Raw genomic sequence first — 12,027 nt, forward strand, 5'->3', positions numbered from 1 at the left:
ATAAATAATTCCAAATACACTACGGTACTTCTTTCAGATATATATATTATTACGTCATAATTATTAAATGTATCGTAAACAGAGGACCAATGTCTGTCATATTATTTTGAATTTAATTATTGCATCCTCGTTGGGTAAATGTTTTGAATATTAAACGGTTTGATAAATATAACAATTTGTTTCCGAACTATGTGAATTAATAAACTATAATTTATATGTACATACATCACTTGTTAGATGTTGGTGTTAGATGAAGCAAATACACACATCAACTTGATGAGTTTTCTAGTAACATTAAAAAAGTGTAGGTACTTGCTAGCTACTCACATTATAAATTTTAAAACGGTACGAACCTACTTTAGGTTAAATTTGACTACCCATAGTCTATTCCACTCGAAGTAGGAATGAAGATGAAATCTAACGTATTTCATTCAATGAGCTAATAAATTTTTCGATCAATATATCTTTATTTAAAATACATACACTTAACTTAATATATCCACTTTAATTATACGTTTAAGTGCCGGCAAGTGTTTCGTCGACGTTCAAAACGTCATTTTTTTCGTTTCCATAATGAATATGATTAATCAGGCCCTCGACCAATGATAGCGCGTCAATTCGCTGTCAAATTGTTTATTCGGCTTTTGTCCTCTTGTGCTTGTTAACATACTGACAGTTACACGTTTAAACGAAGCGTATACAAATATATAATTGAAAAAATTAATTATATTATACAAATACAACTTCACGTATATTCATAAGTTAATTTATTTAAGTGTATTATATTTTCAAAACAAACATCTCGACTCTATTTGCATCAAATTAGGTATATTTTTATATTGTAGTTTGTTATTGTTCAAAACGTTTTCAATCAAAGGTTTATATATTTAAATTAATGCATTAAGTGTCGTATATTAGGCTAACCTTTCAATCATAAGGATGAGTGCACACAGACTACCAATTACACGACTTCTTCGAAATTGCTGTTCTGCAACCGACTTAAAATCGATTAAACTAAACATCACGTGCTTCGGACAGCCGAATGTTTGCATTTTTAACTTGACAAATGCAAAAATACTCTAGACGATTTTTGCACTTGGTTGCGTAATTTTGATTGTTTACTTGTGCACCAATTAAACGTCGCAAAGTGCCGAGATGGCACAGTTGTTAAAACGCGTGCATCTTAACTTATGATAGCGGGTTCAAACCCAAGCAAGTACCAATGAATTTCAATTCATGTACTTAATTTGTGTTTATAATTATTCTCGTGCTCACCGGTGAAGGAAAACATCGTGAGAAAATATGCATGTGTCTAATTTCATAGAAATTCTGCCACATCTGTATTCCACCAACCCGCATTGGAAAATCGTGGTGGAATATGTTCCAAAAAACCTTCTCCTAAAAGAGAGATGACTTCTTAGTCCCACCAATAGGAAATTTACAGTTAGTTGTTGTTATTGTTATTGTAAACGTCGTAAGTCGCAACGAATGAAACGATAGGAGATTGTGATCAAAATATTTTGAAAGAAAAATAAAGGCGTCATAGGACCCTCATCAGAAGAAACATTGAAATTGATGGTTATGAAGAATTAATTATGATATATTTTTTTAAATTTTTATGATAGGTGAAACTGTTTTGTTGAATTATTTGTATGTATAATATCATATATTGTATTAATTAGAGATAATACAATTATCTCTGAATTGATAAGTAAAGACCTATTTTTATTTGACCTTAGGTGAAAAATTCTGTCGCAATTGCGTCACGAGTTCACAACGGTTTACGACTGTAACGAAACTGTAAAAATACTACAATGTTTATTCATATGTCATTCAACTACAGCACGTTACTACGTAACAATGTTAGCTGACGGCATTACGTTGCAGAATAATCCTCGTATTTAAAGTCACGTGGTCGAAAAATTTTATACAAACAAATTTAATTTTATTGTGTTTATACATGGAATATTCTCTTTTGATACGAAACGTCTTTGGGCGTAGTGAAATATCGAACATTTTTTTTTAATTTCAGTATAACACAAAGTATGTAAAGTTTTTAATGAATCGCCAGAGAATTTATTTCCTGAGACGTTTATTGAGTTCGTTACATTGTTTTTATTAAATAAATTCGATAACTTGTAGCAATAATGAGTGTTATTGTTATCAAGAACAAAACGATTCATTTCATTTTTATTACACGACTGCTCAAAAAGACTAATACTTTTACGGTTCATGAAACTTTAAAATTTATTTTATGCGGCTGAACAGATTTTATTGGAATGAATGTTCTTTTTCGCGTCTTACAGTAGTGTGAACTGACTCGTCAGGAATCGTCAGGAAAAAGGCGTTATGCTAACTCCGTGTGAACTTTCTCTCTCTTTCTCTTCCTATTTGTCTCTTTCTGTTCTTTAGGTACGGTTTCATAGAAAATTTGTCAAAGTAAGTTTCGTGTTAAAATTAACACGATTTTTAGTACTAATAGAATTTCTTGTCATTTATATATGTTTAAATGTGGTTTGTTTATTACATTTTATCTGTTATTTAATACATAATGTAGTGCAAAAACAAATTCGTCCCAAACGGGTGTTCCACGACACTAATCCTTTCGAATTTAGAATCCTTCGATCATCCTTACTGAGACTGGCTTCCTTCAAGCATTGCAATGGTTTGTTTCCAATTATTTAACGTTATAAATTATTTACAATAGAATATGGACTGGTAACTTGATCATGCTTGGTGACATTTTGAATAGCATCTGACGGTTCATGGCTTAGAAAGAGCAAATAATAATACTTTATCCCTTGTGAATAGATTTACTTTTGGCTTACTATATTCTGTATAAATATTTCTATAAACGAAAATTTAAATATATTACGTAAATAATACTTAAGAAAAAGTCTAGATTACTAGAAACAGCGAATGCCTTATCCAGCCAGCGTTAAGTCAATTTGAGACAAACTATAAAAAACTCTTTTAGCATGTTTGACAAGTCTATGCAATGACGCTTTTTAATTTAATGTATTTGCATTAGTATGTGTATATAAATTTTGGTATTCGTATTTAAGAAAAAATAATGGTATTAATGGAACACATATAAAAAATGGCGATTAATTCCGAACACGCATCTTTTAAGTGCCTCATTTGCAATTTATCTCGTATACTCCGAAATAAAAATCCTTTTATTTAATTTCTCCGGTAGTAAATCGTTCAATTTTATTTTCTTAAACTCAATAAGTAGCAAGGAGAGGCTGCAGATTTAATCACGTTGTTATATTATACGTTGTTTTACTTGGTGGTAGAGCTTTGTGCAAGCACGTCTGGGTAGGTACCACCCACTCATCAGTTATTCTACCGCCAAATAACAGTACTCAGTATTGTTGTGTACCGGTTTGAAGAGTGAGTGAGCCAGTGTAACTGCAGGTACAAGGGACATAACAACTTAGTTCCCAAGGTTAATAGCACATTGACGATGTAAGGAATAGTTAATATTTCTTACAGCGTCATTGTCTATGGGTGATGGTGACCACTTACCATCAGGTGGCGCATCTGCTCGTCCACCAACCTATACCATAAAAAAAAATTGATTTTAACGTTTTGTTTATCGCTTGTAACATAACGCTGACTCACCTCCATGTATCCGTTAGGGCAGACGTAGACGCAGCGGTTGCGCAGGATCTTGTAGGCGCGGATGTTGGGCTCGGCGTCGCCGGCGCTGCTCTGCGGCGGCGGCGACGAGCGGCACTCCTGCTCCGTCACGCAGCGCCGCGACAGCTGCGGGACAACGACATCGTCATATCGGACTATCCTGTATTTACTTCTATTGAAGATTTAAAGCAATACTTTATTGAATTATATATATCTGGCTGAGCTGAGATGGCCCAGTGGTTAGAACGCGTGCGTCTGTATCGATGATTTCGAGTTCAAACCCAGGCAAGAACCACTATGTATATGTGCTTAATCTGTGTTTATAATTCATCTCGTGCTTGGTGGTGAAAGAAAATATCGAGGAAAACTGCATGTGTCTAATTTCATCGAAATTCTGCCACAAGTGCATTCCACCTACCCGCATTGGAACAGCGTGGTGGAATATGTTCTAAACCCTCTCCTTAATGGTAGAGAAGACTTAGCCAAACTACTTAGACTTAGACAAGAAATTTACGGGCTGTTACATAAAGCCGATATTATAGCATAAAGACGATATTCACCTCGTATGTGTTTGCGGGACAGCGCTCCATGCAGGTCCGCTCTTTGCCGTAGCGGAAGGAGAAGTTGGCGCAGACGTGGCAGTCGCTCGCCAGCGGCCCGTCGCAGCCGCCCGCGCACGCGGGGTGGCAGCACTTGCCGTCTTCGTAGCACGCGTGCACGCCGCACTTTGGTGGGCAATCTGCGATTCATACAAATCATTTACAATCTATTTCCAATCCGCCTTTCTAATAACTCATTAAAATATTTTTGTTTTGATTATTAACCTATTCAATATGTAGCAATGTAAAGTGTGTGATCTAAAATGTACGCGTACCTCTTTTTTGACAGTGTTTGTCGTCCCAGCAGAGGAGCCGCCCCGTGAAGTCAGCTGGACATTGTAAGTGAAGCTGCCTGTGATCTTCCATGCGACTTTGAGCGTTAGGACACAGGCCGCAAAGTCGAGTGTCATAGTTAGACTATAAACAAAAGAAAGTTGATATAAGTAAATTGATAAATAATGTTCATTATAGGAAACACACTTCTCTACCTTCTACATTTGACGATCCCTTAAAATTAACAACCTTTGATTTTTGAATAACCGTACCCCAATAGTTTAAGTTTGCTCACCGTTATTTTACTAATATAATTCGCAAGATTCGTTGACACGTTTTTATATGTAATAAATCAGTAATAATTATAATAAGCGAAAATATGTTCTTTCTTTTATATATCTATTCTTTTAGAAAAAACTCATTACTGGTCTTCATTCTTTCTTTCTGCGTATTTTCGATATGGACGCGTTACAATCAAGACTAAATAATGTGTGAAATGTAATTAATTTCTTATCAATAACAATAAAAGGTACAAGAATTCGAACAATGTATATCGTGTGATATAAAAATAGAAAAATTTCAAAGGAATCTAGCATATGAATATGGTACACCTTAAGCGGAACTAATAACAGAAAAAATCCCACGGTCCCTGTCCGAAACGAGTTCTGCGAGGAACTTTATAGTGGCCGAGAACCGCAATATCGTCGTTACATACCACACGCCCGCCATACTCGTATGTAACGCACATAGCAGAACATAAAGAGAGCCTTGAGCTTCGAATCCCATTCTAACCACTAAATAAATATTTCTCGGAAAAAAAATACGACGAGCAAATATTTCGTTTCGCACAATCAAAAAATGGTATAAGTGCTTTCTAATTTTCTCGGAATGCATGCGAGAAGCGACCGCGGTGAGCTGTCGATATTTTTATTGATATAAACTTTCCTATTCATAATAAAATCACGTATTTGACACGTTTTTTTTTTTTATTAAAATATAACGGCAATATTATTTAACTGTTAAAAAATAAAATCTACAAAATTGTTTTACTTTTGAATCGGTATTGACATATTTGTCAATAACTATATCATGCACGCGCCAAAAAAACGTAATAATATAATAGGGATTCCATTCTATTTGTATGTCAAAATAACAATTTTATGACGTTTTTGGTATACAAAAGATAAACAACCAATTGTTTCATTCAAATACAGCCAAGGAGTATATGAGTATAAACTTCTTAAGGAAAATCGGCCGGACTAAATGATAGCTTAGGTGTTGTATCGTGTACGTCATCAATCATCATATTATATTAGGTAAAGTCATCAATATTAATAATATTGTCGATTTTACCGGAAGTTAAAAATAACGGTGTATAGTATGGCTTGCAACAAATAGTTTAGTCGGCAGTATACCGAATACCGAATATTTGGCAAATCCCCTGACCGAATAGCCGAATATGAAGGAAATGTATTACGGCCAGATGTTAGAGTCACAACAGCCGGATAATGCCGGAGACGTCGAAAAATTCTTAACTTGTGTAATATAGAAGATGACTATATACATGTTTTATGTAACAATGACTACTTAAATGATTAAAAGAGAAATGAAAAGATGAATGTATTCGATATTTGGCCGAAAATAGTAAAAAAAGCCGAATATGACGAATATCGAATAGTAACCGAATATTCGTTGCAAACCTAGTACATAATTCTTCAGTATCCATTAACGAATCACGATAATAACTAGACAAATATTAAAAACAATGACAATGTTATGTACAGTATAATAATATAATCGTATACTTACTTTTATAATATTATTCTCAGGCCCTTCGACGTTAATGCGAGACCAGTCGATGGTGTTGGCGTAACAGAGGCGGTCGTTATTTTGGATGCGGACAGCACCCCTCTCTATCCTCGAAAGCGAGCGAAGACCTAAAGACTGTACATAACAAAATAAACCTCAATTACAAGACTTACGTAGTTCTTTGCGAAGCTGTTGTACATTTTCAACAATAAATAAGCATTTGAAATCGTATTTTAATTTATCGCATGTATGTATTATTCTTTTGTCCTTTTGATGCATTTGATTTGAGTGTAAGATCAAATCTATCAATCGTAAGTGTAACAAAAATAGTCTTAAAAATAATTGCGAGTTCTATTTTATATTAATGTACTTATTATTATCATATAGGCAAACTTACCTCAAGCCCTTCATTATCGAATATAACAAGAGCGAAATCCCTGAACAGCTGCATGCCTCGTATCACAGACAGATTCGGAAACAGATCTCCGAGGTTACGTACACCCTTCAATCTGAAAACAAAATAATATTGTTAACAAAACTCATAGTATCTATAGGATCACTATATGTGATTTAATTTTATTGATCAATAAATCAGGATCAGAATGATCTTTGTCCAAGCTCGTTTGGTTAGGCCACCCACTCATCATATACATATGTTACTTTGTATTGATGTGTTTCAGTCATAATGGTGAGTGACCCAGTGTAAGTACTTGGACGGGGGACATAATAATTTAGATCCCAAGGTTTTTGGACAAATGGCAAATGCCAAAGTTCTAATTCGAGGCAGATAATGGCGATGCTATGTTCAGGCTTTATTATAACATAACATTATCCTATTTACTCCTTCCTTCTTTTATAACAATTCCCAGACCAAAGAATATTTAAACAATCTCAATCACAAAACAGTTACCTATTAATATCTACATTATTAATTTAAGTCATTCTAAAAAGGTCTTATACCAATATAATAACATTAGCGTTTTTTATACATTTAAACACAGAAGACACTAGTATGAAATAAGCCAATCTTTTAATTTGGCATATATAATATATTGGCAATACCAAGATATTTTTCGAAACTTTTTTTTTTTTAATATACAACATGATATACATTACTCTGATCCCAATGTAAGTAGCTAAAGTACTTGTGTTATGGAAAATCAGAAGTAACGACGATACCACAAACACCCAGAACCAAGAAAACATAGAAAACAAATGATAATCTACATTGACTCGGCTGGGAATCGAACCCAGGACCTCAGAGTGGCGTATCCATGAAAACCGGTGTACACAACACTCGACCACGGAGGTCGTCAGTTTAATTATATGTATATTATTTATAATGCAGAAAATTAAAGCCAGTTGAACTTATAAACTCTTTTTACACATTATAAAATATTGCAATGATATGTTCTAATGCTCAGCTTACAGGAAACATAATGACGTAATACATACTGAATTTAATTTTAGCGTATATAATTATATTTATATTTAGATTTTATAACATAACAAATTAGTAATACGATGCTTGCGATGACTTAATTATTCGAAAATACTTCCACGCCACAACTTTTACGTTAATTGTAAATTGTATGAAACATGAGTGTTTCGTAGTTAATGAGAAAATCAAGCTGGAGGTCTTCGATTCAAACCTCAGGTCGGGTCGAAAAAACATTATCAGTAAAAGCCTGAAAGTTAGAAGAATACAACCATTGCCTTATAAACATGTAATGCCGTTATTTCTGCGCCTTAACTCTTTCTGCTAGTGGTCATGATCATAAAGAGTTGGAGCTGATCATGTTGTATTTATTTAAGTGACCAGTTTTATATTTTACTAGCTGTTCCCGCGACCTTGTATGCGTTAAAATTTAACAGAAAAAAATAATATTGTAGCCTAAGTCTCCTTATTATATCAGTTATCTGCCAGTGAAAGTCCCGTCAATATCGGTGCAGCCGTTCCAGAGATTAGCCGGAACAAATAGACAGACAGGCAAAAATTATAAACAATGTTATTTTAGTATATGTACTGTGCATACATACATATGAATTGAGTAAAAAAGGGCTATTTTAATATTACAAACACAGTCCAATTTTATTATATGTATACGTATAGATAATTAAAATATATTAATGAAAATGTATCTGTAGTGCTTAACTATCAGTAGTTTTTTAAATGGACTTGCAAACCGCGTGGAATATGTCAATGTAACCATTTACTTTTTCTTTGATTGGTATAGAGCCTGATTAGGTTATGTCGTGATTCTACTACTTCACATATAAGTAATATAATTTACTATAAGTGTTTTTTACCAAATAAACATAAAGAAGTCTAGATAGTCTAGATACCTGTATATCAATATGTAGCCGGTGACTTCCCTGAGTTCTGGGAAACTGACGTTTTCGAACGAAGCGGTCGTAGCTCGTTCCATGAGCACGATGCTGAGGTGACCTTCTATCACTCGACATTCGCGCAGCTTCTGTTCCATATACTCAGGACTGTTCCTTATATCTATCGACGGGCATACTGCAATAAAAAATATTTTACATTAATATTTAGACATAAGTACAACTAGATCTTAGTGCCTGCCCGATTGCATACGGAACCATTCTAATTACTAAACATAAGGACCAGGGATAAGGAACTTATTATACGATTCGAAATAAAGACTATTTTAAAATAGTTGTGCCCATGAGCATTCATCTGCATTCCTGCCCGCGTAACAATTATTCAGCACTGAATTTAAAAAAGGTTAAAAGTCTATGGTCGTAATTAATTTTATCATAATCGTTTACAATTTCTGCAGGTATTTTTCTTAATCTAGGTGTTAATGATCTTAATATGTATATCTGTATATCAACATACAGTATGCTTTATGTGTATATTATGTATTTGTAACATATAAAGCTAATTAATTAATTAGTGAATATAAAATGAATCTTGTCAAAATAAAGCAGTCATTAACAATCGTATATTTTACACATTTATATTCTAAACATATTTTTTTAGGATTTACATGATAATTTGTTTTTTTTTTTTTTAATATAAAGCAAACTAGATTTTATCTGTTCACTTCACTCGACGCAAATTAAATTAAGTTTGTTTTTTTTTTCATAATAAAAAAGTAAAACGACGAGGACACAAAAACAAATAAGTATATAAAATTTCGTAACTACGACTATTATCAACCGCAGCTTCGCCCGCGTTTTAGTTCGGTGTCGTTAGGTTATGCATAAAAACTAGCCTATCTCCTTATTAGCCTCCTCCTTTCTTGGAGTTCAAGCTTGTTTAATACTAAATTTCATTAAATTTGGTTTAGTGCTATCACCGTGAATACGCAACAGACAGGTAGAAAGAGTTACATTCGCATTTTATAATATTGATATAGAAAATAAATAATTAATATAATACCTAGTTCAAAAAGTTGTTGTTTATCTTTACGAAAATAAACGGTAATTTATTCCATATTCAAAAACTAATTAATTTTGTAGGTATAGTTATAGCCAGCCAATCGAAGAAGTAAAGATAAACAAACCGTCGATTTACATATTCCAAACGATTTGCTAGCAGCTCGCTATATTATTTACTACAAACAGTTTTTGATTAATATATATATATATCTTTATTTATATTGCAATACTATTCCTTGTAACCTCGTAAGTTCCGATATAACATTCGCTGACATTTAAAACGTTATTTTTTAGCTAATTCATAATGTATATCTTCCATCATTTATGAGATCATGAATGAATATAAACAAGAACATATTTTTATATATAACATGTATATGAGACCTCGATCAATGATATCGCGTGAATTCAATGACAAAGTTGTTTGTATCTCTATAATCTTCTTGTGGTTGAAACAGGATATAGATAGTCCTATCACGAACACAATAAGCGTTAGAAAAAAATCAGCCGAACGGATTGATAGTGTGAAAATGCTTTAAAATTCAGTTGCTTGAACTAGCAGGTTGCAATAATGCTATTACTGTTTGATATACGACGTACCGATAATGCCAGGTACATACAGATAAGATCGGAAATTTACATTTATTGTAATAAAAGCCGGAGCTTTTTTTAATTATACGCATTTTTTTAATTTTGGTAAATTTATAATTGGTACAGATTTTTACCTATTCTATAAATATACATCTACCAAAAATAGTAATGATTAGTCACTCACAAGCATTTTATATATTTTAGTTTTTAATCTTAAGTATATCTTTCTTGATAATATAAATATAATCAAATTTTTTTTACGAGTGTATATCAAGAGGTCAGAAAAACATCGATGTCGATTGAGAGACGTGTCCGAAAACTGATAGAGTACGGATTTGAATCGAAACACAAGCTAGCCAACTACAGGGCATGTTTTAGTGCAAAGGAGTGTGCACACACAGATGCATCTATCTTTCTTACTGCTCATAAACTGATGGAATAGTAAATCCGACACGACTAAATAAACCAGGAGCAACAGCTTTACGAGCTGTCTGAGTCATGGAAGTGAACACACCTCTAACCTCGAGACTCCTACCATACATCGACGTATAAGTCCAATAACTTTTTAACAGCCCGTCTTGGCGGTTCGAATCCTCGCCAGAATCAAGAATATGTTTAGTCTGAAATACATACACAATATTTTGTAGTTGTAGCTTAGCCTAGACATAGCTAAGTCTTATTTGTGTTTATTCATAAACTGATCGGAGGTGAGGAAACATGATGAGTATGCTGAAATCTACCATCTGTGTCTGATTATCGAGTAACATCCAACGACTCCAAACCATCTCCTCAAGAGGACAAGAGGCCTTAGCTCAGCAGTACGTAATATGTCGGTAAAATAAAATTTACCTTATATTTACGCACACAAAAACAATGTATTTGAAATTTGATTCATATTTTTTTACAATGTCATTTGATACAATGTTAACAAAGTTTGAATGACAATGGTAAAATTACGTTACTATGCTTGATATTTTTTATTAAAACGAAATAAAATATTACATTATACAAGTAAAAATGATAATCTACGAGTGACAGAAATAATTTAAGGTTTTAAACACATAATTACTGTTTCAAACTGTACACAAACATAAACTTCTAATTATTAGCTTTCTAGTTGGAATAATTGATTCTAGCAATCGATCATATTATTATTATAGTATCGTAAGTTTAATTAATCAATGTCAAATATGTACATATCATAATTATAATCATAATCTCTTAAAATAATTACTTGTTAATGTATTGTTTGACATAACATTGTTTTCAAAAGTTTCGAGTACCTAAATTTATTGAAGGTATCACGATGCTTAAAAAAAATACCTTTTAAATAAGTAAATAAACAGACGAAACCCTTATGATTTATAATATATATACATATATAGAAATGACGTCACAGTGTTTTTATTTTTATTTTCATAAATTAATAATTATAATTTCGTTGATAATCATCATTCTGCTACTGATTATTGATAACAACGTAAATAGAATTAATTTATCTTAATCAATATTAATTTATTTGTTATAGTTTCCTTCGCACCGTTGATAACGCGTTAATGGACTCCCGTGAAGCAATTATGTCCTTATGTCAAAAACATTTTAGCGAAATAAGTTCTCTGAATTCGAAATTATATCATTTGTCATTATTAAAATAAGACATACAAACATCTATACACAGAAAATAGTTTAAGTGACAATCGAA

At 32.8% G+C, this 12,027-nt stretch overlaps 1 protein-coding gene across 1 annotated transcript in view; it reads right to left on the reverse strand.

Annotated features, from left to right (window-relative positions):
* The window catches only part of LOC124543882 (insulin receptor-like), a 64,453-nt gene that overhangs the window by 14,440 nt on the left and 37,986 nt on the right, over nt 1-12,027 (reverse strand). Inside the window, exons 3-8 of the mRNA XM_047122205.1 lie at nt 8,673-8,850; nt 6,724-6,835; nt 6,327-6,461; nt 4,520-4,661; nt 4,206-4,384; nt 3,628-3,771 (exon numbers count right to left, since the gene is read on the reverse strand). Of these exons, the coding sequence (XP_046978161.1) occupies nt 3,628-3,771; nt 4,206-4,384; nt 4,520-4,661; nt 6,327-6,461; nt 6,724-6,835; nt 8,673-8,850 (890 nt within the window). The remainder of the gene's footprint in view (nt 1-3,627; nt 3,772-4,205; nt 4,385-4,519; nt 4,662-6,326; nt 6,462-6,723; nt 6,836-8,672; nt 8,851-12,027) is intronic.

Source organism: Vanessa cardui, chromosome 1 (assembly GCF_905220365.1).
Source record: "Vanessa cardui chromosome 1, ilVanCard2.1, whole genome shotgun sequence".
Taxonomy (NCBI): domain Eukaryota; kingdom Metazoa; phylum Arthropoda; class Insecta; order Lepidoptera; family Nymphalidae; genus Vanessa; species Vanessa cardui.